Below are 27950 nucleotides of genomic sequence, written 5' to 3'. Positions count from 1 at the left end.
GTTGTCTCGTATCGAAAGCGAAGTTTCAGTAAGATAAGACGAATAAAATAAGAACGATCCTTAAAGTTGCAGCAAAATCCTTTTTTCTGTTCCTGAATTTACACTCTCTGCTCCACGGAACAGAATGATGAGTTTTCACGATTTCTCCATGCGATCTTGCGTTTCTCGACGCCCAGGATAAGTTATTTCAGCTCCAAATGTGGCAAGAGCCTGAGCTGTCCGGGAGTCGTGCAATGTGTTAGGGTTCCCTGGCGGACCGGATTAGATCTTGAAAAATGGCTCTGTTTCGGAAGTTCTTCTACAGGAAACCGCCCGATGGACTTCTTGAAATCTCCGAGAGAGTTTACGGTATGTTACAGTGTGTTGAATGTTCAAAATTTGGGTGTGCCTTTCCGTTGTAAATGCCGAATTTGCTCTTATTAGGAGAGCTAGAAATGTTGTTTTCCCTCGTTTTTTCCCGTCTGTTTCATGCCTTTTTTTTAAATACTGTTGTTTACGTTATATTGATTCACGTGTGAAGATTAGCATGCACTTCGCGCTGAATTTTATAACTGAGAAACTAATTGATACCTTTTTTTTTTTTTGGCAAAAGTAAGATAATGAGGGCATCGTTTCACTTGGCATTCTCGTATAGAACGAAGTTCTCTTGTTCTGAACTTGAAAGATACTTTGGGGTTTTCTTTCATATTAATGTTTCCTGCTTATGTTCTTTTCGCACCATCTATGTGTTATTTAAGCTGTTGGGATGACGTATTGGACGGGAAAAAAGTACATATACCAAAGAAGAAACAATAAGTGCAAAATAAACTTATATTGTAAAGGCAGTTTGTAATAGCTTCGCAACATTCTCTGGAAAATTTGAACGGTCTTATCTTCTTGTCAGAGCACCGGATGCAAAAGTAAACAAGTTCACTTTGTTGTCACAAGACCATGAGGAAATAAGACAACTATTACTTCCTTACACGGGTGTACAGCTTTCTTCAAATAAGAGCTCTTAGCTTAGTTAATCCTTAATATCACTTCTTACAAACATGCTCTAGTAAATGAATTTCTTCTCTTTCTTGTATTTTCCTTCTTAATAGGTCCTTTGAAAAAAGGGTCCTTTGTATCCTCTCTTGCTTCTCTCTGAATAAAGAAAAGAAGAAAGAGTTAACTGCTATAGCTTCTCCAGACTCTGGTAACTGGATGATCCATATCATTCAATTTGGTGATTTCTTACTTTTCATCTTTATGATTTAACTTCAGTTTATTGGTTCAGACTTTTAATAAGAAAAGTGTGGAAAGGGAAAAACATAATGTCTCTCTTTATGTGCAGTGTTTGATTGCTGCTTTTCTACCGATGTCTTGGAAGAGGAGTATAAGATCTATGTGGAAAGTATTGTATCTCAACTCCGTGAGCAGTTTCCAGATTCTTCCTTCATGGTGTTCAATTTCAGAGAGGGGGAAGGGCAAAGCCAGATTTCCAGCATTCTATCTGAGTATGACATGCTTGTAATGGACTATCCTCAGAATTATGAACATTGCCCATTACTCACCATGGAAATGATCCACCATTTTTTGAGGTCAAGCGAGAGCTGGCTCTCTCTAGGTCAGCAGAACCTTCTACTAATGCATTGTGAACGAGGTGGTTGGTCAGTTCTGGCTTTCATGCTGGCTGGGCTTTTGATTTACAGGAAACAGTATACAGGAGAACAGAAAACTTTAGACATGATATACAAGCAGGCCCCACGGGAGCTTTTGCAGCTTTACTTTGCATGGAATCCCTTGCCTTCGCAGTTGAGATACCTCCAATATATTTCAAGAAGAAATGTGGGTTCAGAATGGCCTCCATTGGATCGGGCACTTACTTTGGATTGTGTTATTCTTAGGATGATCCCTAATTTTGATAGCAAAGGAGGCTGCAGACCAATCTTTAGGATTTATGGACAGGATCCCTTTCTTAGTGATCGTACTCCTAACCTTCTTTCTTCCACAGAAAAAGGGAGTAAAAGTGTCCGACTCTATAAGCAGGTGAATGTAATTCACACGTTTCCACTTTTTGAAATTTGAACACCTTGCATGATTTAGGGGCTTCTTTTTTCTCCAAAAAAAAAGGAAGAAAAGAATGAAACATGAATGTTTTTTTTTTACTTTATTTGTTGGGGAGAAGGGATGGTTGGCAGCCTACAATAAAGATCTCAAGTAAAAGCCGCACTTAGTTAATTCCTGCTCATGTTGGTGCATAGTAGGCATCTTGGGCTTCCTAACTTCATAGTTTGGTGCAGACAAGAAAATACTGAAGTAGTTAACTGTTTTGGGACAAATAATAGCTTGTTTATGAAGTCTCATACTGAACCCATATTGCATGACTTCATTCCAAGTTGTAATAATTGAATGTCAAATGACCATCTGGCGCATACACCTTCAATTATACTCAACAGAGATGGGGAGTTTTTTAGGTGGTGGAAAGGTGGGGTTCAATGTTTTCTTTTGCAGGGAAACACACACACACACACACACACACATATCATCCATCTTAAGTGTACTTGTGGATTTTTTTTGTCTTCCTAATTGATATGTTTTTGGTTGCAGTCAGACTGTGAACTAGTTAAGTTTGATATTCACTGCCACATCCAAGGTGATGTTGTTCTAGAGTGCATTAATCTGGATGAGGATTTTGAACACGGAGAAATGATTTTTCGAGTTATGTTCAACACTGCCTTCATCAGGTCCAATATTTTGATACTTAATCGTGACGAAATTGACATTCTCTGGAATGCCAAGGATCGATTTCCAAAGGACTTCAGGGCAGAGGTATGTGCTACTTTTATATACGTTTTTCTTTCTAAAATTGTATATTTATATTCATTTATTTGTCTACATTTATCTTATACTTTTTTTTCCCGATTATTCTTTGGATGCAGATCCTTCTATCAGAAATGGATGCCACTAACTCTTTGATCACTGTCAATTTGAGTGGTCGAGAGGAGAAGGAAGGACTTCCAATGGAAGCATTTTCCAAGGTGCAGGAGATCTTCAGCACTGAAGATTGGCTGGACCAAAAGGCTGATGCTGCACTCTCAGTAATTCAGCGTATGGCTTCATCAAATGCTTTGCAAGATAAGCTGGATGCTGTTTCTCTCGAAGAAACTAAGAAATTAATTGCAAATATCGTCCGTGAGAGGATGCATTTGGATCTGCTTGAACAAGATATACTTTGTGAGAATTCACCGAGAGATAATTGCAGAAGGAGCCCACCCCCTTCGCCTTATCGACTTGAAAAAAGTCCGAAATCCCTTTCTTCTGGAGTTAGTTTCAAGAAGAGTTCATCACCTCCTCTGTGGCCTTCTTCCTTGGTGAAACCATCCCCAAAATCGGATGTAACAACTGATGACGTCCAACATCAAGAACTGATGGGTGCTGTTCAACTTCCTGTCCTGTCCAAAATATTGGCTCAACATGTTGGACAAGCATCTTCATCAAACCCAGCTTCCTATTGTAATTCTTTGCAAGGTTCACCTCTGCCCATGTCTCGGTATCCTAGTGCACCTTCTGCTCTTGGAATTACAGCTTTACTTCAAGACCACGTTGTTTCATTTGGAACTAATGAAGTCTCTCACCTGGCAAATAAGCGATTACCTCAATCAAAATCATCTGCTGCTCTGTCAAAATTTTCAGACTCTATTATGCTTATTCCATCCATGCCACCATCCCCACCACCAGTAGCTCCTTCCTCAATTGATCCCATGGAGAGTGATTCCAAACATCTTTCTCCGTCATCAAAAAATGTAAAACATTCTCCACTGGACTCATCTTCATCTGAACCTAAATCACTTTTAAAACCAGGAGATGCTGGACCTCCTCCATTACCTCCATCTCCTCTAATTCCAGTTTTAGCTTCAGTTCCTTCTTCAACAACCAGCTCACATTTGACCTCCATTCCACCACCTTCATCTCTTGCTTCCCCTCCTCCCCCTCCTCCTGCCATGACTGTTTCGTCAGTGTCTTCTTCCTCTTCAGTTACAGAAAATATGTCAGGCCCTCCCCCTCCACCACCACCACCCCTCCTTGTGACAATGTCTACCTTGTTTTCATCCCCTTCAATCACACCGATGGCTGGCTCTTCTCTTCCCCCTCCCCCTCCCCCTCCCGCTCCCCCACCTCCTCCCCTCATGTTCATATCCTCAGTATCTTCAACTACTTCAACTAAAAACATGGCTGCCCCTCCTCCACCACCACCTCCTCCCCCCATGTTCATATCCTCAGTATCTTCAACTACTTCAACTACTTCAACTACTTCAACTACAAACATGGCTGCCCCTCCTCCGCCACCACCTCCTCCTATGATTATGTTCTCATTGTCTTCATGCGCTTCAAAATCAAAGAAGATGGCTGGCCCTCCTCCACCTCCTCCTCCTCCCCCGATGATTGTCCCGGTGTCTTCATCTGCTTCAATGATTGCTGCACCCCCTCCTCTTCCTCCACCCATGGTTGTTTCCTCAGCACCCTTTTCCTGTCCAGCTCCTCCACCTCCCCCCCCACCACCATCTGTCCCTTCTTCTGGTATATCTGCCATGCCTGCTGTACCAGCCCCACCAGCTCCACCTAGTCAAGGGCCTCCAAGTGGACCACCAATTCCACCTCCACCTGCTCCTAGTGGATCTTTACCATTCTCTAAGGGACCGGGTGCTCCATTTGGGAGTAAAGCAGCCGGAAGCAGTGCAGGACCTCCCCCTCCTGCACTTGCGCCAAACTTTGGTGCAAAGGGACGGGGTTTGAATTTTACGAGTCCAAAGGCACAAACAACTTCAAAGAGGTCATCACTAAAGGCATTGCATTGGGTAAAAGTGACAAGAGCTATGCAAGGAAGCTTGTGGGCTGAAGCACAAAAACAGGATGAAGCGTCCAAGTATAATAACTTATTTATCTGTGAAGTCTGCAATGATGTCCAATTGAGTTCGGGAGTAGAAAATTTACCTTTTATCTTTCTTACTGCTCTTTTCCAGGGCTCCTGAGTTTGACATGAAGGAGCTTGAGAATCTTTTCTCAGCTGTTGTTCCATCCTCTGATCATGGGAAAGGTGATAAATCAAGTCGGCGTGCCTCAGTTGGGGGAAAACCTGAAAAAGTCCATCTGGTAACTTACATTTGTTTGTCCTTCAAAAAGTTAACATTTAGACCATTTTTATCATGTTACGTGGATCAAGATGTCTCTATCTTTTTGCTGCAACTTGCTATGTAAAAAGATAGAAGCACAGGTATTTGTAAACCTCCTGATTTTCTAAGTGATCATCATGTGTATGTTTATGATTGCTGGCACCTAAGAGTTGCCCTAGAATTAAAGTTGATTTTTCCTCATAACTGAGTATTTAATTTTTGGGACTGAGGTATCTAATCTTTAGAATAATATATCTTTTCCTGTCTTGTTGGTGAAATTACTAACTTATAAGGTGCTCAGTGCAGTTTACCTCTGCTTGATCTGCAGATTGAATTGAGACGTGCTTATAACTGTGAAATCATGCTAACAAAGGTTAAGATGCCACTGCCTGATCTGATGGTAATTTACCATTTCTTCACCAATTTCTCTTTTTCTTTTTCATGATCGTGATAGCAGTTGACATTTTCATCATGGCTCTATTCTTTTTAGAAATGGAATAACTGTTGTATTCCAAAAAAATTCTTAATCATAGTTTAAAACCTGTTATTTTCTTCATATTCTTACTCTTTCAATATCCTTTTGAATGTTGACCTTGATTTTCTGATGTCACCATTTTATGGACATTTCCCAGAGCTCAGTGCTTGCGTTGGATGAGGCAGTTTTAGATGTGGACCAGGTAGATAACCTTATAAAGTTTTGTCCAACCAAAGAGGAGATTGAACTGCTTAAGGTACACATATGTATAACTATATTGTCCATTATGAATATAATTGAAATTCTCATAAATTAAAGAAATCCTCGCAAGCTTTGCAGCTTCAAGGAAACTTTTTGGTTCACTCTGTGGTTATATATGATATTGGCAGAAGTGCATATGGCTCTTAGTAAAAGTGGTGTCACAATATATGTTGAAGATGTATAAATAGAACTTCAGTACACAATGCAGAAAGATGTGTTATGTAATTGTGATTTTTTTTCTTTGAAATATGTAATTGTGAAATTGTTACATATTTGAAATATTTCTGCCTAGAGTCGTATATTAAGGGTTGCCATTGTGAGTTGGAAGCATTATGATGCATTAGAACATGGAGATTAGATAAATAATCAATAAAAAACTCTATAAAAAAGTTTTTTTTTTTTAGTGTTGATTACACACACTAACTACATCCATTTTCCCCTTGATACTTGAATCCAAAACCTCACATTAGAAACCCCTCATGTGGCCATTGAGCCAAAGGACCAATCCACGACATTTTTTAATCATAACCACCCAAGGTCTATACTGAGGACTAACACTCAAAAAGGGGTCAAACCTTAGTTATGCTTGAATTGAGCATAATCAGTAAGTCAAAAGAAAGAGGTCACTTTGCCAAAAAATCTTTTTGTATATTTATATTTATGTATAAGTATTGTATGTTAAGATTGGATCCCATGAAAGTATATTAGAGATCTTCAGTAGAATATAGAGAATTCAGATGAGATGGTGTTAAAGATAGCCCAGTGTTGCAGGAGAGAGGATACCCTTTGCAGAGATAGGTTCATTTAGTTATCAGTTTGAAAGATGAGTCCATTAAATTTCCACCTACTCTGACCAAGGAAGGCTGCAGGAAGGGGACAGGGTCAGCTGAAAAATTCTACCTGGGTTCACGGAGGGATGGGCACCAACCCTTCCATTGGGGATGTTCCAAAGGGAGGAACCCTTCCCCCCGGGTTTTTCCCATTGTCCCATGGCTTCTCTCTCCAACATTCCTCTGAAACCCTAAAAGACCCAAATATCCTTAATCCTAATAACGTATGAAGGGTATTAAATGTCCTGACCCTTTGTTACAAATAACCACAAAAAATTAGTTACGCTAAATGCTTTGTGCTTCGAGGTTCATTCCTAGTTTTCTTCTTGTGCTTGGACCTGTGAAGTTGACCCAAGTAAGTGTCAGCTTGCTTCTCTACATGATCCCTTCCATTCTATCTCCTCCCAGCTCCATGAGTATAGTGGATAGAATGGAGGGAGGATCTCCACTCTTTCCTTCCACTGTGGATTGAGGTTGGTGGTGGGAACTGGACAGGGTGGGGATGAGGTGGCATTTTAGGGTCTGTTCAGTTTTTTAAAATCCCTAAAACCTGCCCCTCTACCATCCCTAGCTATGGAAAAGGTTTGGGCATTTTTTATTTTTTTTTGAAGCTATGGAAATTTCATATAAAAATAATGAATAATACACCAAGCATCAGCCAACAACAGCAAGGGGAAGAGATTCCCCATGTGAAAGAACCAAGATATTGACATTCATTTGATGATTTTTATAGTTGCTTGGCCCTCCCTTAAATGCCCTATTCAGTGTGAGAGAATTCCTCTCTGGCCAGCAAAGGATGTTCAATTCAGATGATGTCAACGTCTTGGTCTCTTTATAGAATGTTGTTCTGAGCAGGACAACCCATATAATCTTAATGTCATTGGGGGACATGAAGGGGACATGAAAATATGTTTGTTTATTTTTAAGGGAAAAGTTATGCAAATTAAAAGTATAAAGCAATAAAAATTAGTATGTGCTGCATAAGGTCGTATTTTTTCCTTAAAACCAAAATTTTTATCTTGAAATCCTAATTCACAGCATGGTTAACCTCCTGAGGCACAAAAGCTCATTCAATAAGACCAACGGAGGTGTCTCAGATCATTAGTTTCCTTATCAACGTTGATCCCCTGGCTAAGAAAGCATATGTTTTCTAGCCCTGCTTTGATGAGCCGGGGTATTTTTGCTAACTCCCATCTTTGGCCTCAAATGAAACTGGGTGTGCCTGCAGAAACTTTTGGAACTGACTTGCTTCTAATTCATGACTCACTTGTCGTCAAAACACCCAATGTCTTAATAACTGGAGATGAAATATTCAGCAAAATATGTAGGGAAATTACTCGTGTTTACTATTGCCATATCCTTATTGTTCTAGTTGTACTTTTTTTAGGGTTACACTGGTGATAAAGAAAATTTGGGTAGATGTGAACAGGTGAGTATCCCTTTGACTTTCAAAGATATTCGTGTGCACAACAATTGACGAAATTCTTTGCAAATTAACATTTAAATATTCTTGTTTTACTACAGTTCTTTTTAGTGCTTATGAAGGTGCCCCGAGTAGAGTCGAAGCTCAGAGTCTTCTCTTTTAAGATTCAATTTGGTTCACTGGTAAATGGAGATTGAATTAGTACCAGTTCTGCTTCTTGTTCTTCCTTGTTCGCTTGTGAACTCAATTTGATCATCACTTTATGTTTATTATTACAGGTTTCTGACCTCCGGAATAGTCTGAATATAGTAAACTCTGCAGCAGAAGAGGCAGGTTTTTTGTCTTTTGCCCAGTGTGTCCTAAATTGCCCCTAAGTCATTTTATGAAACAGGGAGAAACTCTCATATCATCCACATTTTGTATACCAGATCAGGATGTCTGCAAAGTTAAAGAGAATCATGCAAACAATTCTTTCGCTTGGAAATGCCATTAACCAGGGAACTGCAAGGGGTGAGTTTGAATTTTGGTTTTATGGATACACTTGATGCTGTTGTTTGTTTGTATAAGAGGCAATTCTTTGAACTTGAACCCCTTGCACAGAAGTTGACTGTCGCCTTTGTTTGCTCAGTAGTTATTCATGGTCAAGCACAGAAGATATTACAAATGCTCAGATTTCACTTCAGTTTTTGTATTGTATTTCTTAAGAAAACTCAATTTTGTTATTTTGTCAGTCAAATTGTACATTCTTCATTCTTCCTGTTATTTATTCTTGTCACGGAAAAGTAGGATGGCAGATAACAACTCACTCTTAAGGCATTTTCAACTCTGTTAGCTAAATATATTGTCAGAACCGCTAGCTATTAATGAATAATTTTTGGTAGGCAACTGAATATTCTGTTCGATATGAATTCTTTCTGTTTAGCCATAATTCTGCTTTGCCATGCCTTTTGGGTTTCTAAGATTGACTTAAAGGTGAAGATGTCTCCACTTTAAACTCGTGAGTTTTCAGGTTCCTAGTCGTGCAAGGGGATGGTCATTGGTGGGGTGGAGTCTAATTTTCTCCCTTGACTGAACAAAATTGAAAAGGTTCAGATAATTCTCAAATATATACTACGAGAAGTATCTATATTAATTGAGACAAAAATTTTTGCAAGATCTTATTTATGGACTTTCACCTGTCCCTTGTTGGAAAAAGAAACTACTATTGTACTTTTTGTGAGGAACTTCTTGCTATTTTTTTATTCTGGTCTTTCTTTCTGCTGTAGAGTCCATTGAACATCAAATCATTAAAAAATAGAAAAAGAAGAAGGAACTGAACCCTTTAAGAATTTAAAATTGTTTTGAGGGATTTACGTTATACTGGACTAGATATTTTTTTGTTGCAGTTAATAGTGATAGTCCAAGGGAAAACATAATTTTTGGCTTTGGTTGCACCCTAGTTAAATGCTTTTTAGCCAATTATATAGATGTGTTTGACCCTATTCTTTAAATAGAATATTATCTGGTACTTAATTTACAGGCAAATTATTATCATCCTTGAAGCTTTTGTATAGTTGAATGGAGTTCACAAGATCTATCGAAGAGGGTTGATATTGATTGTATATTTCTTTGTGTGTTTGAGTGCTTGATACCTAGCACACTTATAGCTGTTGTCTTTCTTGTTTGTTTATAGTAACTCACACTATTATTTGCAGGCTCGGCTATTGGGTTTAGGCTGGACAGCCTTCTTAAACTTCAGGATACCCGTGCTCGTAACAATAAGATGACTCTCATGCATTACCTTTGCAAGGTATTTTCTGATCTTTGTGGTGTTTGGATTTGTTGCTTGATATTTGGTCACCATATTTTAGTCAAGTAGAAGTTTGATATACATGTTTAATGTGTTTGTCTTTTCTCTCGAATTTCTTCTTTTTGACAACCGAAGGTTCTTGGAGAAAAACTACCAGAACTATTGGATTTTCACAAGGACCTTGTTAACTTGGAAATATCAACAAAGGTAGTGAGATGGTAAACTCAATTCTTTTATAGATTTACATGTGCAATTTACTGAGTGAAGAAAACTGGTTGCCCCGCAGATACAACTGAAAACTTTGGCAGAAGAAATGCAAGCCATAAGCAAAGGACTTGAAAAAGTTGAGCAGGAATTGACGGCTTCTGAAAATGATGGTCCTGTTTCAGAAACCTTTCGCAAGGTAAGTGTTTTGTTTTCTTTAAATTTTAATGTACACAAAAACATGAGAAGAGTTGTTTCTTTGAAGTTTAGAACCAAAGAGAAGAAATACTCTGGAAAGCAAGAAGTATCAATATATTATGTATTACGTCCTCTGTTTCTCAGAAGCAGTAAAAACACAGACAATGAAAAGCGAGTCTTTAATATATTACTTGGTCCTCTATCTCAACGAACTCACATTCTCTTAAATCTGTCTTTTCAAGTTGTGGCTCATATGCCGAATCTTAGTTTGCATCTTGAGACTTCGATCTGAAGCTCTTTGATCTGAGCTGTTAAATAACGATCTTCAGAAAAAGAAAAAAGGCTCCATTAAGTGGGAAAGTCAAATGTTTACAAAAAACACAATAAATCACATATTGTAATGGAATGAAATATCCTACAACGAGATTTTATAAGGAAGCTCCCTGCTGAGCCAAGGGTCAGCCAGATGGTTGGTACTAGACAAACGTGCCCTTATGGGATTTTCAAAGTCTATACACAATCTACTCAAAATTGATAGAAGGTACCAAGGAGGTGATTTTATCCTCTTGCATCCAACTGATGATGACCAACAAATTCCTTGCACAAAGATATGGTCAATGGAAAAAACTAACATATACTTTGTTCCTTTGCAAGAGGGGCCTCAGTGGAATTGCATGGACCAAAGAAAGTAGATCATACCTGTTAAAATATCAAAAGGGGTATTTTGGTCATTTTATATATTATGTTTTTATCTTATATGATGTCTGTTAGGTAAGCAATGTGTTCATATGCCTATGGTTCAATTTTCATTCATTTTAGAGGTGTATTTAAGGAGATATGTAAGTTTATGTTTTGAGGGATATTTTTATATTTTATGTAAAAAATCACTTAAAACCCTGATTAAAAGAAAATGGGGCATCCTTTTTGAGGCACACACTCCAGGGCAGTAGCTACGCTCTTCTCCAAGCTCTTCTTCTCTTATTTCTCTTCTTTTTCACCCAAATATCAGATTTTTCATGGTATCAGAGCAAGGTTAAACACTTTTTTGGTAGATTTTTCTCATTTTTATGGTTCTTCTCTCAATCTTCAGCAACCCTTTTGAAAGATTTTCCCAGATTTCTGGATTGGTAGGGTAAAAACTTCATTTTTCCCTTTTTTCTACCCGCCATAGCCCCTTGGTTTATGGCTACTACTCCTAATCGAAAGATTTGGGGTTTTGAGTCATTTAATGATCCCAATTTGAGAATTTCTTCAATACTACTTGTGTCTCCCTCTACCTTGATTGTGACATCATCAATTTTGCACGCGTCACCCAATTTTCATGCAATTGGGTTGTTTATTCTTCAATTCCTGGTCTTGATTGCTGAAATTGATTGTTATTCATTGGAAATTGATTGGGATTACTTATGGATTGTCCTAATTGGTTCAATTGTGGGCCCACTTGATTGCACATGTATAGAATTTTGGGGCAAAGGTTCCCATTTGATTGGTTGATGCATTGTTGCGCTGTGGTAGATTGTGGTGTATAATAGTTGAATCCAGCATGCAAGTTGCTGTCCAAAGGACCAATGAGGGCTCCGATGTGAAATTCTCTCAGCCTATTCAGATAACTACGATCCGATTGAATGGATCGAATTATGTCAACTGGTCACAATCAGTTTTGATGTATTTGAGGGCCAGAAGGATGGCCAAACACATAACAAATGATCCCCCTATACCTATTGCTGAGGATTAGGTGGCTGAATAAGATTTAGTGATGACCCGGTTGGTTAACTGTATGGAGTCACGATTTAGTGACCAGATTTTGAGTTGTAGTACTGCTAAGGTAATGTGGACTACCTTAACATCTGGTTTGTCTCAGGAAAGTAACTTGTTGAGAATCTATGAGTTGTATGTGAGATACTTTAACATGAAGCGTGGCAGTAGATTGGTGACAAATTACTTCACTGAGATGAGAGAGGTATTACAGGAAATCAACACATTCCATCTATTTACTATGAATATTGAAGACATTCATACAAAAGAAAATCAGATTCAAGTGGCTCGGTATTTTGATGGTTTAGGCTTTGAGTATGATGTCATTTGAGTTCAGTTGTTGGTCAGTGAGGATGTGACCACCCTAGAGCAGGCATTTAAAGGGTTCTTTGGGCTGAAGGTGCAAAAGTGAGTAAAAATGATTCAAGTGGAAGTCTCTCAAATTAGTTGCTCGTAACCTCTAGCCCTCTATTGGCAAATATGATGGTCAGTTTCGTGGTGGTAATAATAGATATAGAGGTCGCTCCTTCTCTACCCATGGTTGTTGTCGGATTGATGGGGAGGGATCGGAAATGTGTTCACTGTGGTAGGTCAAACTATATTTTTGAAAGATATTGGGAGAAATTTGTTAAACCTGCCTAGGCCAACTCTATAGTCAGAGAACAACATAACTCTTCTCAAACTTGCTCTTATGAAGAAATTCAGCTGTTAGTACAACGACTAGACCAATTGACTGCATCATTTGCTACTTCTTCGACAGTAGACACTCATTTTTCATCCTCAATAAGTGCCACAATGGCGAGTATAGGTATGATTGCATTGAATGTGTCCCACTCTCCCTCCTAAATAATTGATTCAGGAGCCTCTAGCCACATGTCAGTTATGTCTTCCTTGTTTTAGTCTATCAATCTATCTTCTTCATATTGTAGAGTTACTTTGGCTAATGGGTCCACCTCTCTCATTCAAGGGGAGGGTACTGTTCACACTACCCCATGGATATCCTCAATTCTATTTTTTCCCAAGTTTCCCGTTAATCTCTTGTCTGTGAGTCACATTACTAAATTTTTAAACTGTTTGGTAACTTTTCATCCTATTACCTGTGTTTTCCAGGACTTGTAGACGAAGAAGATAATAGGTTCTTGACATGAGAAGGGAGGACTCTATATGCTAGATGATGTATTTGTTTCTCGAGTTGTGACACTCCCTACTACAGATTCATCCTACTTATGGCGTCTACGCTTGGGACATCCATCACCAGTTAAGCTGCGTCAGTCGTTTCTTCATTTCTAGCAGATATCTTACTTGATTACGAGTCGTGTCAGCTGGGAAAACATCATCGATCCAATTTCCCAGTTAGTTCTAGTCGTAACACCAAATTGTTTGATTTAATTCATTTTGATGTTTGGGGTCCATGTAGGATTCCTAGTCCATTTGGTTTTAAGTATTTTATGCCATTTATTAATGATTTTAGTTTAAGTAATTTTGGTGTATCTTCTACTGGAGAAATCCAAAGTCTTTGATGTATTCCTAAATATTTTTAGTGAAATAAAAAATCAATTTGGTGCTTGTGTTCATGTGTTTCGTACTGATAATGGGATGGAATATATTAATAATAAGTTTTCAACTTTTTGTGCTTCCCATGGTATTACCCATTAAACGTCTTGTCCTTATATTCCTCAACAAAATGGGGCAACTGAACGTAAAAAACAAACATCTTATTGAGGTTACTTGGACACTATTACTACACACGAACGTTCTTAAGTCTTTTTGGGGGGATGCTGTTTTAACTTCTTGTTTCTTAATTAATCACATGCCCTCCTCTGTTTTGAATGTTCAAGTTCCTTTCCAATCCAAGTTTTAAAACCATAGTGTAAACTATTTGATGTGGTACCTTGTGTTTTTGGTTGTACTTGTTTTGTCCACATATTTGGAGCTTCAATTGATAAGTTGTCATCTCGGTTAATCAAAGGGTACTCTCGTTGACAAAAAAAGGTACATATGTTATGACCTTGTTCACCAAAAGACATGTGTCAGCTAATGTGACCTTCTTTGAGCATACCCCGTATTTTGAATCCTCTAGTGAGATTCCTTTTTCTTCTGAGGATTCTTTAGATAGTCCAGTTGCAATTGTTGTTCTAGATGTCCTAGCTCCATCAGGTTCCTCTCCACCTCTTTGCATCTATAGTTGTCATTTTCATGTTGCTATAGTGTCTCCAACAGATAAGCCTACGGAGCTACCTTCTCATGCCTGTCGTTTTCTTCTTTGCCTGCAAGTTCTGATCTATAAGATTTGGACTTGCCTATTAGTTTGCGGAAAAGTAAACAGTCTTGCACTTCTTATCCTATCTCTAAATATGTTTCTCGTGACTTTTTCTCCCCTTCCTTTAAATCCTTTGCTATGCCCTTGTCTACTTCTATTATACCCCGTTTTGTGCATGAAGTTTTGTGTTCTCTAGAGTGGAAACGAGTTATAGATGATGAGATGAGTGCTTTGCTGTCTCGGAGAACTTGGCGTCTATGTGATCCTTCGGCAGGAGCTACTATTGTGGGGTGTCGTTGGGTTTATACTATAAAATATAATGTCGATGGATCTATTGAATGACATAAGGCCCGATTGGTAGCAAAGGGATATACACAACCTTCGGTGTTGATGTGTTTGAGACATTCTCTCTTGTAGCCCGACTTACTTCGGTCCGTATCTTAATCTCTGTAGCAGTTAATAAAGGTTGGCCTCTTTTTCAATTTGATGTGAAAAATGCCTTTTTATATGGAGATTTACATGGAGAAGTTTATATGGAGCAAGTATGTTACTCAAGGGGACACAGGGAAGGTATGTAAGCTACAAAAGGTCATTTGTGGACTTAAACAGAATCCTAGGGCATGGTTTGAGAAATTTAGTATTATACTAATGCAGTTTGGGTTCCACCAGAGCCATTATGACCATTCTATGTTCATACTTAAGAGGAAGACTGGTGTAGTTATTTTGGTGATTTATGAAGATGATATTATACTCTCTGGTGATGATCTTGAAGGCATTACCGAAGTTAAACAGTACTTGGCCACATATTTCTAGACAAAAGATTTGGGTCCCCATAAGTACTTTCTTGGCATTGAAGTTACCCGCTGCAAACAAGGTATTGTTCTCTCCTAGGGAAAATATATATTAGATATGCAATAGGAGTATGGTTTGTTAGGTGCCAAACCGGTAGATACTCCCGTAGAAATCAACCATAACCTTCATGACACACAAGGTCCTGCTCTTTAGAACAAAACTCAATACCGACGTTTGGTAGGTAAATTGATTTATGCTATAGTTGTTAGGCCAAATATTTCATTTGTTGTGAGAATTGTGAGCCAATTCATGGAAAATCCGCAGAAAGCACATTTAGAAGCTGCTCAACGGATTTTAGTTTTTGATGGGTGCACCTAGAAAAGATCTGTTGTATATTCAGAACGGACAGATTTATGTACTTGGATATTTTGATGCTAATTATGTTGGGTGGTAAGATGGATAGACGGTCTACATCAGACTACTGTTGTTTTGTTGGAGGTAACATGGTTAGATGGAAAAGTAAAAAACAGACAATTGTGGCTAGATCTAGTGCAGAGGTTGAATATTGAACAATGGCTCACAAGGTTAGTGAGCTTATATGATTAAATTTATTCTTCTTGAATTTGGTTTCCAGTTACCAGGTCCTATGGTCATGAAGTGTGATAATCAAACGACCATCTTTATTGCAAGCAACTTGTATTCCACGAGAGAAGTAAATATATAGATGTCGATTGCCATTTTATTAGAGATATAGTGATACAAGGAAAAGTGGTAACTCAATGTATGAAGTCTTCATACCAGTCGAGGGATGTGTTTACCAAGCCATTGGGAAGACATGAACCTGTATTTTTTTGTGACTAACTGGGGTTATTTTGATATTGTAAAAAGTAAGAATTTTGGTAGTGGAAGGGGAGAAAATTGAGAGGAAGACAGAGGAATAGAGAAAAAGAAGAGAGAGTAAGGGAGAAGAGCCAAAAAGAGGTTCATTGGGGATCGTACACGACTCCCATCTCTCTTAAATAATAGGTTCATGACAAAATTACAAAATTGCCTCTATACACTCAATAATGCTTATTCTCCTTATATCTTCTAACTATGTATCCTATGTACATGAAAATTTAACCACTAACATAGCTCAACACATAGAACAAGATTACATATAGAAAGAAAACTATGGAGGTGGTAAAATGACCAAAATACCTTTGTTAGGATATCAGATATCTACTCTCCAGTTTGAGGGGGAGTGTTAAAATATCAATTTAGGGGTATTTTAGTCATTTCATATATTGCGTTTTTATCTTATATGATGTTTGTTAGGTAGGCAATGTCTTCATATGCCTATGGTTCAATTTTCATTCATTTTAGAGGTGTATTTTAGGAGATATGTCAGTTTATGTTTTGAGGGGTATTTTTATCTTTTATGTAAAAAATACTTAAAACCCTGATTAAAAGAAAAGGGGGCACCCTTTTTGTGGCACACACTCCAAGGCAGCAGCTGTTGCTCTTCTTCTCTTATTTCTCTTATTTTTCACCCAAATATCAGATTTTTCAATACCCAACAAATATTTCCTTACAAATTCCTGACCAGACCTCCACGTTTGCAATTCATAGATTCTCTTGAGAGCGGCCATCAAAATTAAGCATGAACCAACTACTCCGAAGAGGACAGCACTGATTCATGCTATCCAATCTAGCAGTGGATAGGAAGGTGAAAACTTAAGGATAAAACTTGGTCCCATAAGTAATTCCATGGATTGGCATTAAATAGAAGCCCTCAAAAAGTCATTGGGATTGACATTGCTGACTGTTGCTAATGCATGATGTTTATGTGAATAAATGCACTGCTGGCCAATACGGTTTTTCTATATTCACTTCTGTAATCTTTTATTGGTTTATTTTTCTGACTCCCGTTGAAATTAAGCACAATCCTGATAAGCTTTTTCCAACTTTATAAGAGCTGGGAAGGTAGGTAATATAAAATGTGCCAGATGTTCATATAAAATTTTCTGGATGTGGCGCTTGGTTATTGAAAATTCTCAGATTTTTGTATGGTTCCTCAATCAGCACTGGAGCATCCTTTGAGTTTGATCCATAATATCACTGATCGACAGTATCCATTACTAGAAATGAGGAATGGTTTTAGTTCTTGACCGGAGTCATTATGTTAGACTAGAGAAAATCGTTCTAGCTCGATCCTTCAGGTTTGGAAATGCTAACATTGCACTTGACTGTAAAAAATAATTCCTTGTCCCTTTTTTCTTTTGAGAAAAATTCCTAGTCTCTTCTTCTCCATGGTACAGACAAACAGCCTGATTATTTAGCTTATGATGGTATTTAAAGTTCTTATGAAGGTGTTTAAAGTTCTGATGCAAATGTGCAAATCACTAGAAAAAGGAATTGAGTGAGAAAAGATTGGTGGTTTTCCCACAGCACTTTCTCATGGTAAACTAGTAGGCATCTTGACAATGCTCTACTCTTGCTTTTCCATGTTGGTGCGATATCTACTAGTTGATCTTTTGTCTTAAGAGATCTAGCCCAGTATACAGTAGAAAATGCAACAACTCCAAAACTAGTTTGTTAAGGAATAGTCCCACATGGAGTAGTGAGTTCAAAGATCTTGAGTTTATTAGTTGAGAAAGAGGCTTCCTAAGGTGGCTAGTCATTTTGGGATGGGCCTTGGACCCAACTTAACATGATATCAGAGCGGGTACTCATATGTGGGCCTGCACCTAAACTATCTACTTGTAGAGCTACAAAAGAAGGCCTACACCTAAACTGCCTACTCCTAAATTATTCACTTGTAGAGTCACAAAAGAGGGTCTACACGTGAGGGGGAGTGTTAAGGAATAGTCGCACATAGATTAGTGAGTACAAAGATCTCGAGTTTATTAGTTGGTAAAGAGGTTTCCTAAATTGGCTAGTCATTTTGGCATAGGCCTTGGACCCAACTTAACATGGTATCAGAGCAGGTACTCATATGTGGGCATGCACCTAAACTATCTACTTGTAGAGCCACAAAAGAGGGCCTATGCCTAAATTATCCACTTGTAGAGCCACAAAAGAGGGCCTACATGTAAACTACCTACTCCTAAATTATCCACTTGTAGAGCCACAAAAAAATGATCTACACGTGAGGGGGAGTGTTAAGGAATAGTCCCACATGGATTAGTGAGTACAAAGATCTTGAGTTTATGAGTTGGGAAAGAGGCTTTCTAGGTGGCTAGTCATTTTGGGATGGGCCTTGGACCCAACTTAACAGAGTTCATGATGTCTATTTGGTCTATGTGACAAACACAAACACTAACTTGGTGTTTCTTTAGGTTCCGTATTATTCTTTAAAACAGCTTGGTCAGGGACATATCAGGTTTAGCAACAGTAAGATAGATCTAATTTTCAGCTAATCATTTGTATCTACATGGATCATCAATAACATCATGACCCTCTATTCTTAATTTAAATTTAGTATTTTTAGGGAGTTGAATCACTTCAAAGAACTTAATTCTTCCAGGATATCTAATACACACTTTCTTTAGATAAGTACATTGTTCAGAATGAGTGGTTTGACTTCTATCTCTAAGTAATACCTTAGAGCATAAAGGATCGAGTACCGAACACCTCTATATAGTTGCCTCTTTCTATGCCTCTTCCCTTAGAGAGCTCCTGAGTCGTCTGGTTTCTATACTCTTCTACAATTTCTACACCACCTTGGTTAATTACTTCATCCCTTAGGGCAACCAAATGGAAGATACTGACATTAAAACAACTCAGTAAGTGTGCCAACATTTGGATAACCTACATGCAGTCAAAGTTCGCTGATGAGAAAGTGGATAACCTCTTTTTCCGCTGCTCCTTGACCTTTAATATTTGTAAAAAATATGTGATTTGGGGAGAAAATAGAAGAGGAAAAAGATTTCTGGAAGAGGAGTAGCTTTTTCGGAGGCAGAAAAGCCCTTCCAGCTTCTTTATATTCAAGGTTTAAGTAAAATTTTACAAAAGGACAAAAATGCCCCTCAAACTCAAAATTACATATATCCTAAAATACATGTCTAAATTGAATGAAAATTTAACTAGAGATAAAATAAGACTTTCTCTATCTAATATCCATACTATAAGAAAAAAATGTAATGTGGAAAATATGGGAAATGACCAAAATACCCCTGGACTTATATTTTAACACTCCCCCTCAAGTTGGAGAGTAGATATCCCATATTGTCACTAATGGATACATATTCTCGGTCTTTCCAAAGGCTTGGTAAATATATCTCCTAATTGATTTGAAGACTTTACATAAGGAGTTACCACCTTCCCCTGCATAACTGCATCTCTAATAAAGTGGCAGTCAACTTCTATATGTTTTGTTCTCTCATGGAATATAGGGTTTCTGCCAATAAAAATGGTTGTCTGGTTATCACAATTTATAACCATAGGATCAAGTAACGTAAAACCAAACTCAAGAAGCACAAACTTAATCCACATAAGCTCACTAACTGTATGAGTCATTGCTCGATACTCGGCCTCTGCATTGGACCTAGCCACAATTGTTTGTTTCTTACTTTTCCAACATACTAGGTTGCCTCCAACAAAAAAACAGTAGCCTAACGTAGAACGTCTATCCATCTTATACCCAGCATAATCGGCATCAGAATACCCAAGTACATCAACTTTCCCATTCTGAGTATACAGAAGACCTTTTCCAGGTGCACCCTTCAAGTATTTCAAAATCCTCTTAGCAACTTCTAAATGGACTTTCTTAGAATTTTCCATGAACTGGCTCACAACTCCCACAACAAATGAGATAGCCTAGTAGCTGTAGCATAGATCAGTTTATCTACTAACTGTCGGTATTGAGTTTTATCCTTGAGTGTAGGACCCTGGGTGTCATGTAGATTATGATTAACTTCCATGGGGGTGTCTATGGGTTTAACACCTAATAAACCATACTCCTGTAACATATCCAATATATATTTTCTTTGAGAAAGAACAATACCTCGCTTACTATGACGTACTTCAATGCCAAGGAAGTACTTGAGAGAGCCCAAATCCTTTGTCCGAAAATGTGTGGCCAGATATTGTTTAACTTCTGTAATACCATCAGGATTATCACCAGATAACACAATGTCATCCGCATAGACAACCAAAACCATCATACCAGTCTTCCTTTTAAGTAGGAACATAGAATGATCACAAGGGCTTCTATAGAACCCAAACTGTAGTACCACATCACTAAACTTTTCAAACTAGGCCCGTGGACTGTTTTTAAGTCCATAAATAGCCTTCTGCAGCTTACATACCTTTCCTATCCCCCCTAAGCAATATACCCCGGAGGTTGCTCCATATACACTTCCTCATGTAGATCACCATATAGAAAAGCATTCTTCACATAGAGCTAAAAGAGAGGCCAACCCTTATTAACAACCACAAATATTAAGATACGTACTGAAGTAAGTTTGGTCACAAGAGAGAATGTCTCAAAGATATCAACTCCAAAAGTTTGTGTACACCCCTTCGCTACCAACCGAGCTTTGTACTGTTCAATAGAGCCATCAACATTATATTTGATAGTATAACCCCCAAGAACACCCCACAATAGTTGCTCCTGCAAGTGGGTCACATAGATGCCATGTTCCATGAATCAAACCTTTTAATCTCAACCAATCGTAGAATTTTGGTCTTTTATTTTTGGTCATTTTTCTTTTTTCTTTTGCCTATGTGTTCATGTCTATGCATGTAGCACATTTTAGTTTATATTTTTATGCTTTTTTTATATACTTAAAACTTTGTTGATTTTTTTTTAGAATGTACTTTGTTGAAATTTTAGATAAAGAAAATAATTCATTGATTGATGTCAATTGAGGACATTGGGTTTCTATTATGATAGAGAGAATACAGAGAATTTGAGTTAAATTAAACTAACCATATCCTAAATACACCCAAAGTACAACTCTTAAAAGATAAGTCCTACAACAATTAAGCAACTCTAACAAAGTAAAAATCAAATAGTAATAAAGTTCCTCCTTGGCTGCAACTTCTTCTCAAGAGACTCCTTTCCATGAGAGTCATTTAAAGCACTTCCATCGTTATTCTTCAACACTCCCCCTCAAACTGGAGTTTGGTACTTTAGCTTGCAAAGAAAAAGATTCTTGGTCTTTAAAATTAGTATTTGATCTTTTTTGGCTGATTTGATCTCTCCTTGAGATATTTTGGTCACATAAAATTTACCATAACATGTGGAATAAAATACTTTTTTCTTTTACTTCTTCTATTTCTTCCGCTCTAGTTGGGGATAAAAAAAGCATAAAGGCCCAATTTGGACAAAATAAATATGGGAGAAGAAATGTCAGTCTAAAAAAAAAAACTCCATGCACTAGTAAAAAAAATGTCAAAGTCTACAAAAAAAATTCTGCTCAATTTGAAAGACTAAAAAAGGACATTCTTTAGGCTCGAAAAAGTGACTACTCACAATTTAAGGGTACCTCAGGAAAAATCACCACTTGGGTGAAAAAGACTTGACTCATGCTGGATGTTAGGTGCGCTCTTGTTCGTGTAAGTAATGGGTCTATAAGAATTGTTTTGAAGTAACAAAAAAAATTGACAAATTGAGGAGAGGTTTTACATGAACTCAGGGATGTAAGTAAACAAAATAATAGCACTTATACTTTAGATGGAAGGAGGTGCACAATGCAATACTCATACTTCCAAATAAGGAGGCGTTCATCAAACCAATAGATTATTGAGAGTGACCAATCTTGACTCCAACAAGGGATAAACAACTTAGAAGACTAGTAATAATGACTCATGTTATTACCAGCTCAGACAGATGGCCTCCTTTCTCGATTGCGGGATTGGGTCTCTCCCCATTATATGCCTGGGCCTACCTCTATTCAACTGCCGACCAAATAAACTACTACGGTCTCTGATTATTGAACGATTGGAGGTCAGACTCGCCACTTGGAGAAAGTCGACTCTTATCTAAAGCTGGAAGGATTACTCTCTTAAAGTCATGCACTGCCGGGATCCCCAACTATTACTTATCTTTTTTGTGCTGTCCGGTATCGGTTTGCAACCAAATTTATGCCATTAAATGGTGTTTTCTCTAATGAGGAAGTAATGAAGATTTCAAGTGTCATTTAGTATCTTGGAAGGATGTCAGCCATCCAAAGCATTACGGTGGCCTGGTCATTCGCACAACCAGAGACATGAATGTGGCCTTCCTTCTGTAATGGTTTTGGCTCTTCAACTCCTATCCGGGTGCCATGTGGAGGCCGATGATGGCTTGCAAACTAATTTTGGATTGCTCCTAATGAATTTCTAGTTGTAGAAGAAACTGGCTCTCTCCGCTTTGGCGATCCTACTTCCCACTGCTCCAGCATTGGGCGATGGTGCTTCTCTTCGGTCCTGGTATCACTCTTGGGTCGGCGTGGGTCCACTCTGCCACCACTTTGCCCCCCTCCTTCGGATCAGCGTAGGAAAAATGCCTCCATAGCTGAGATGTGGACTGATTCTGGGGGCTGGAATATGCATTTCTGTAGGGGTTTCTCTGATGACGAATCCAGTCTCATGGCCAGCCTTCTCCAACTCCAACATATCAGAATTCGGGCACATACTTTAGATAGAATCCTGTGGCATTTGAAAGTAGTGGGTCATTCTTGGTTTCCTCAGCTTATCACATGCTTGGTGGCTGTCTACAAGTGCCACTCCGCATGTGACCACTATGGCCTTGTCCCTCTCCACTCCCCAGAAGATAAAATTCTTCTTCTGGTGTGCTCTCAGAGACAGCATCCTTACGGCTGACATCCTGAGAAGACGAGGGAATTCTCACGCCACCCAGCAGTGCACCTTCTGTAATTCCAATGATGAAACCATCTCACATCTTCTCCTGCATCGCCGCTATGCTTGGACCGTCTGGTCCACCATTCTAAACAAAGTCAACATCAAATTCTGCCTTCCAAATAACCTTCTGTGAGTCAATTCATTCCTGGTATTCGGCTTCCTAAGCTTGGAACACTTCTTCTCTCATCCTGCCTTACCCATATGCCATGGGCCATTTGGAAGGAGCACAATCAGAGACGCTATGCTCATAAATCCCCAACCGCCGAAGAACTTTGCATCTCCCTCACTGGACAGATCTCCACCTGGCATCACACTGAAGGAATTTGCTTGCTTCATGGGTACTTCCCTCTTGCACAAGTGGCACCTCCTAGCCAACCTCTCTGCTCCCTCCCACACTCTTTCCAACATGGCCTGGAAACTGCCCCCACTCTACGACATCAAACTCAATTTTGATGGTAGCGCTCATGGATGTCCGGGTATTGCTGGTGTACGAGGTGTCTTCAGAGATTCTCATATGGGACTATCCTTTTATCCTATGCAGATCCGTTGGGGTTAGCTGAATCCATTGAGGCGGAGCCCTCTGCTCTCCTCCAGGGGCTCAACCTTCATATGGGGTTATCCTGTTATCCTATGCAGATCCGTTGGGGTTAGCTGAATCCATTGAGGTGGAGCTCTCTGCTCTCCTCTAGGGGCTCAACTTTTTCACTGCCCACCTCGGTGGGTCCCTAGTCATTGAAGGTGACTCCCAGGCTGTGATTAGATGGTGCTCCTCTGCGGTGGAACTGCCTTGGAGGCACCGACTGACCTACCATCATATTATGGACAGAGTTTCTTCCCTTTTTTGTATTTGGACTCATGTATCTCACTCTGCTAACTCGTTGGCAGACTCTTTGGCTAAACATGGCGCCTCCCTCCAAGCTCTCCTTGTCGAGAGTGCGCCCCGTTAGCTCTTTGTTTTCCTCTTCTTTTTAATAAAATTCTCATTTTCATTAAAAAAAAAGGGGACTCATGCTGGTAAAGACTTACACTAGAGTTGAAAACAAATAGGAAACTTAGGCGAAATAAAATAAACAACTTAGAATAGAGAATAAAAATATTGGCTTAAAATTATGATTTTTTCATGCAACAGTTTACCGGCATGACCTTTGATTCTTCTAATATTTATCTCTCTATGGAAACTTCGAATTGACAAACGGTTTGTTAGGTTAGAAAATAGACTCACAAAACTTTATTTTGAGATATAATTCTCTATATAAATTTTTGTTCTTAATGGTATAAAACGTCTAAAAAATAATGCACTCGAATCTTTTCTATTGCCTGACTTTTGCTACTTCAGATGTCGAAAAAATTCCAATTGCCAAAATTCTTTTTGCATTGAAACTAGACTCAAATACCTTTCCGTTAATACATAATTTGCAATTTGAAAAATGTGTTATGATAGTGCGAATTCCAAATAAATAAACAGGTACTGGGAAAAAAGTAAAATAATGGGAAAAGAAAACTAAACTAAACTAATAGAGATGCAAGATAAGAAAAGGCACACATTGTCTTCGTGGATTGATTGAGTTAACTCATAGAACCTGCTCTAATACCATGTTGAATTTCATGAGAAAAAAAATAATTAATTGATTAATGACAATTGAATACACTGGGTCTTTATTTATAATAGAGAGAATCTATAGAATTTGAGTTACATTAAATTACATATATCTCAGTAACACCCAAAGTACAACTCTTAAAAAATATTCTTGAACAATTAAACAACTCTAGTAATACTAAAATTCTTCCTTGACTACAACTTCTTCTAATGAGACTTATTTCCATGAGAGTCATGTAAGAATCTTCGATATTTATTCTTGAACAAACATTTTAAAGTTTAAAATCTAAATTTATGTTAATCAGCTGAGTTTTTCCTTTCCAATTGATGTGTATTTGGTCAGACATTGAAAGAGTTTCTTGTCACTGCTGAAGCCGAAGTGAGGTCCTTAACTTCTGTCTACTATGGAGTGGTATGCATCTATTTATTTTTTAAAATATTTATTTACTGGCTTACATAAGATAAAAAATAAAAAAATTCATATTATTTTAGTTTTTTCATGATTTTCCTACAGTTAAACTTAATCTATGTGACTGCTTTTGTTTGGAAAGAGTTGAGGCATGACCTTTGAAGTTATTTCTCTGCAGGGTAGAAATGCAGATGACCTGGCAGTTTATTTTGGAGAAGATCCAGCTCGCTGCCCATTTGAGCAAGGTTTTTCTTGACTAAACATTTCTTTGTTTTTAATGTTCGGTTCTACTTGAGGACATTAGAAGTCCTTGTGTGCTTTCCTTGAAAGTTTTGCATGAAATTCTCAATTAGATGTGTAGTATTAATCCTCGTTCCCTTTATGGCTCTCTTTAAATTCTTAATATAATCATATCTCATTATTATCAAAAAGAAAAAAAAAGTTGAGTGACATTAAATGAGTAATATAACTTGAACTTATTGTTGGACACCTTTCCTGCGTCTAATGCCATCTTTGAATTGCTTCTTCTCCTTGCTTCTGTGAATGCTGAGAAGCTTCTTTTATTTTGCATCAAGATTTGAACTTAGCTACCACCTTGTTCATTTCAAGTTCTACTTCTGAATATTCGATGCAGTCGTTTCTACACTCCTGAACTTTGTGAGGATGTTCAATCGAGCCCATGAAGAAAACTGCAAGCAGCTAGCGCTCGAAAAGAAAAAAGCTCAAAAGGAAGCTGAGAATGAGAAAATGAAGGTTGCTACTCCCAAAAAGCCTTCAAAGCAAGTCTCTAACGCAGCCGTCAGGAGTGGCAAAACCAAATAATGAATTATCTGACTACTAAGCCCAATTTAAGCATACAACGAAATCTCAAGGAGTTTTTGGTGGAGATAGAAAGGAAAAAAAAAATCCCTCCTAGTCATGAAACAAGAATAGGAGAATAATTTTGACGTCTCTTAAGTAGCCAATACTAATGCTTCGGGGAATTCATGATATTGAAGAAGTGAGGACTTGTACTACATGAGGTCAGTTTCCCTACCTTTTGTGTCTCTGTCATTGAAGATCCCGTTCTACTGTTTACTTATGTATGGCTTTTCTTGTTCACCTGAGCAGATCAGTGGCAGTTCGGACAGATCTTGTTGACCAACCTTGTACAGTGTACTTGCTCTAACCATTAATCATTGTTGTAAGTTGTGTCGGTAATTATGAGTAGAGGTATAGGTAGAGGAAAGTTGATCTTATTCATTTTATATGTGCTTGTGTCCTCTCCTTGTGTATATTTGAGCGGCGGGGTGTGCAAGTGGCGGTGGCTCCAAAGTCCAGTTAAAGAACATTTCTCCTTTTTCTTGTGTCTATCTTAGATAGGTGTGTATATTTCTTTTCATTATTTGGAATATTCTGTATAGTTTAAGATAGAACAATCCTCGTTGTAGTAATCGCATCTTGGGCTTGCTCTAGCTGATTAAATAACTGAAATTAAGGGCACAACCGACTTCTCTTGGAGTGGCAAAATGTGTTGTTGAAATGACAAGGAATACTGAACTCAAAAGTAGGCCTTTTAAGGGGCTAAACGAGGTTTCATAGAATATGTCAGGCTTTAAAAGTGAAACTTTAAATTTGATAAGGATATACCCACCAAGCACTAGTTGCTAGGTTTATTTTGTTATGTAGTTATATTAAAATTATGTACAAAGCCTTTAATGCTAAATTTAGTTGGCTTTAACTACATACCATTGTTGTGGGTATTGGCCCCTCTTCTCACATCTGCCATGTGAAACTTTTGCATGATGAAGGTGTTAACCCTTCTGGCCACAAAAGAAGGACATCTCTTATTACATTTTTGTAGGATGGGGGGTCCCTAGCTTTCCCCGCCATTGTGCAATAGTAGGGAGGGCTGGAATTCCTACCTTTTTTATTGCCATGAACAGGTGTTATCCTCTCCCACCTCTTTGTATTTAAAGATAAATTTTGTTAGCTGTCCTTACTCCTATCAAGTTTCCATTTGGCAGAGTGGCCCATCCAGGAGTGGCGAGGCTAGCACTTTGCTTGCGATTGTGGAGAATCCCCTGCTTGAAAAGAAAGGAGCTGTTCTTACTTCGTACAGGTAGCTCCTCTTGCAATGTTCAAGCAATTGGGATTCAAATCCCTTCGATGATATTTCTATTAATAAGGGTAACTTTATCTTTTTATTTCTTAAAATGGACAAAGATTTGCAATAAATACATGTAAGACATTTTAATAAAAAATATTGGGGATATGAAGTTATGAATTGGAAAAATAAGGGGATTTAGATACTGTTGTTATATGTCAGAGGTATATAGGAAATTGAAATAAATAGTTGTCTTGTTGAAATGGATCAAATTCTTTATTTATTTAAGAAATCTAAGAACTAATACTCCTCCAACAATTTTCATATATGATCTTCCTAATGTTATTTGTCATGTAGACGTAGTATTTGCAATTGAGGGAAACAATACAATCTCTACATTAATAAAATTTAATTAAAATATAATTATTTTTGAAATGGATCAAATTCTTTATTTAATTTAAGATATTATTTTTTATTGAAAATAATAGATAGGGAATATTGTTATGTCACCTAAATCAAACAATTTTATTTCTTCAATAGTGACAATACCATAATTATCTCCAATGATTTAATCATGTGACTGCATTTCGAAACACTACATTTAGTCACTATGCTCCAAAGTACACAATTTAAGAGATTTATATTTAAAAATTGGTTATATCCTTATCCTTATTTTACCATTTAAATGTTAAAATAAAAATAAAAAACCAAAAATACACATCAAATTGGGGAACGAAAGCAAGAGTAAAATAGGGCAAATAAAATTGAATTTAACTACAAAATTGGTAATAATAGGTACAACTATTTTTTATGTCTAACAAATTATTTATCTTCTCAACTAAAATAGCGACACGAATGAATTTTGGCTCACGTATCGTAGTTAGATTCTACGAAATGCGGAATGCT

General features: G+C 37.9%; 1 protein-coding gene across 1 annotated transcript; it reads left to right on the top strand.

Annotated features, from left to right (window-relative positions):
* Positions 1–275: 275 nt before the first annotated feature.
* On the top strand, positions 276–26475 carry LOC137946821 (formin-like protein 18). Its single transcript, XM_068793116.1, has 18 exons — positions 276–348; positions 1316–2010; positions 2572–2793; positions 2904–4888; positions 4986–5115; positions 5464–5535; positions 5768–5866; positions 8089–8130; positions 8226–8306; positions 8403–8453; positions 8553–8634; positions 9819–9913; positions 10049–10120; positions 10200–10316; positions 24893–24961; positions 25137–25203; positions 25593–25980; positions 26069–26475. Exons 1-17 carry the CDS (start codon positions 276–278, stop codon positions 25778–25780), a joined length of 4140 nt encoding a protein of 1379 aa, XP_068649217.1. The 3' UTR covers positions 25781–25980; positions 26069–26475.
* The last annotated feature ends 1475 nt before the right edge of the window (positions 26476–27950 follow it).

Source organism: Aristolochia californica, unplaced genomic scaffold (genome assembly GCF_029961685.1).
Source record: "Aristolochia californica isolate CCGP_79_NKW_82.1479 unplaced genomic scaffold, dmAriCali1.0.hap1 SCAF_12, whole genome shotgun sequence".
NCBI lineage: Eukaryota > Viridiplantae > Streptophyta > Magnoliopsida > Piperales > Aristolochiaceae > Aristolochia > Aristolochia californica.
The sequence above is the reverse complement of the archived record's forward strand: the minus strand, read 5'-3'. Positions and strand labels throughout refer to the sequence as shown.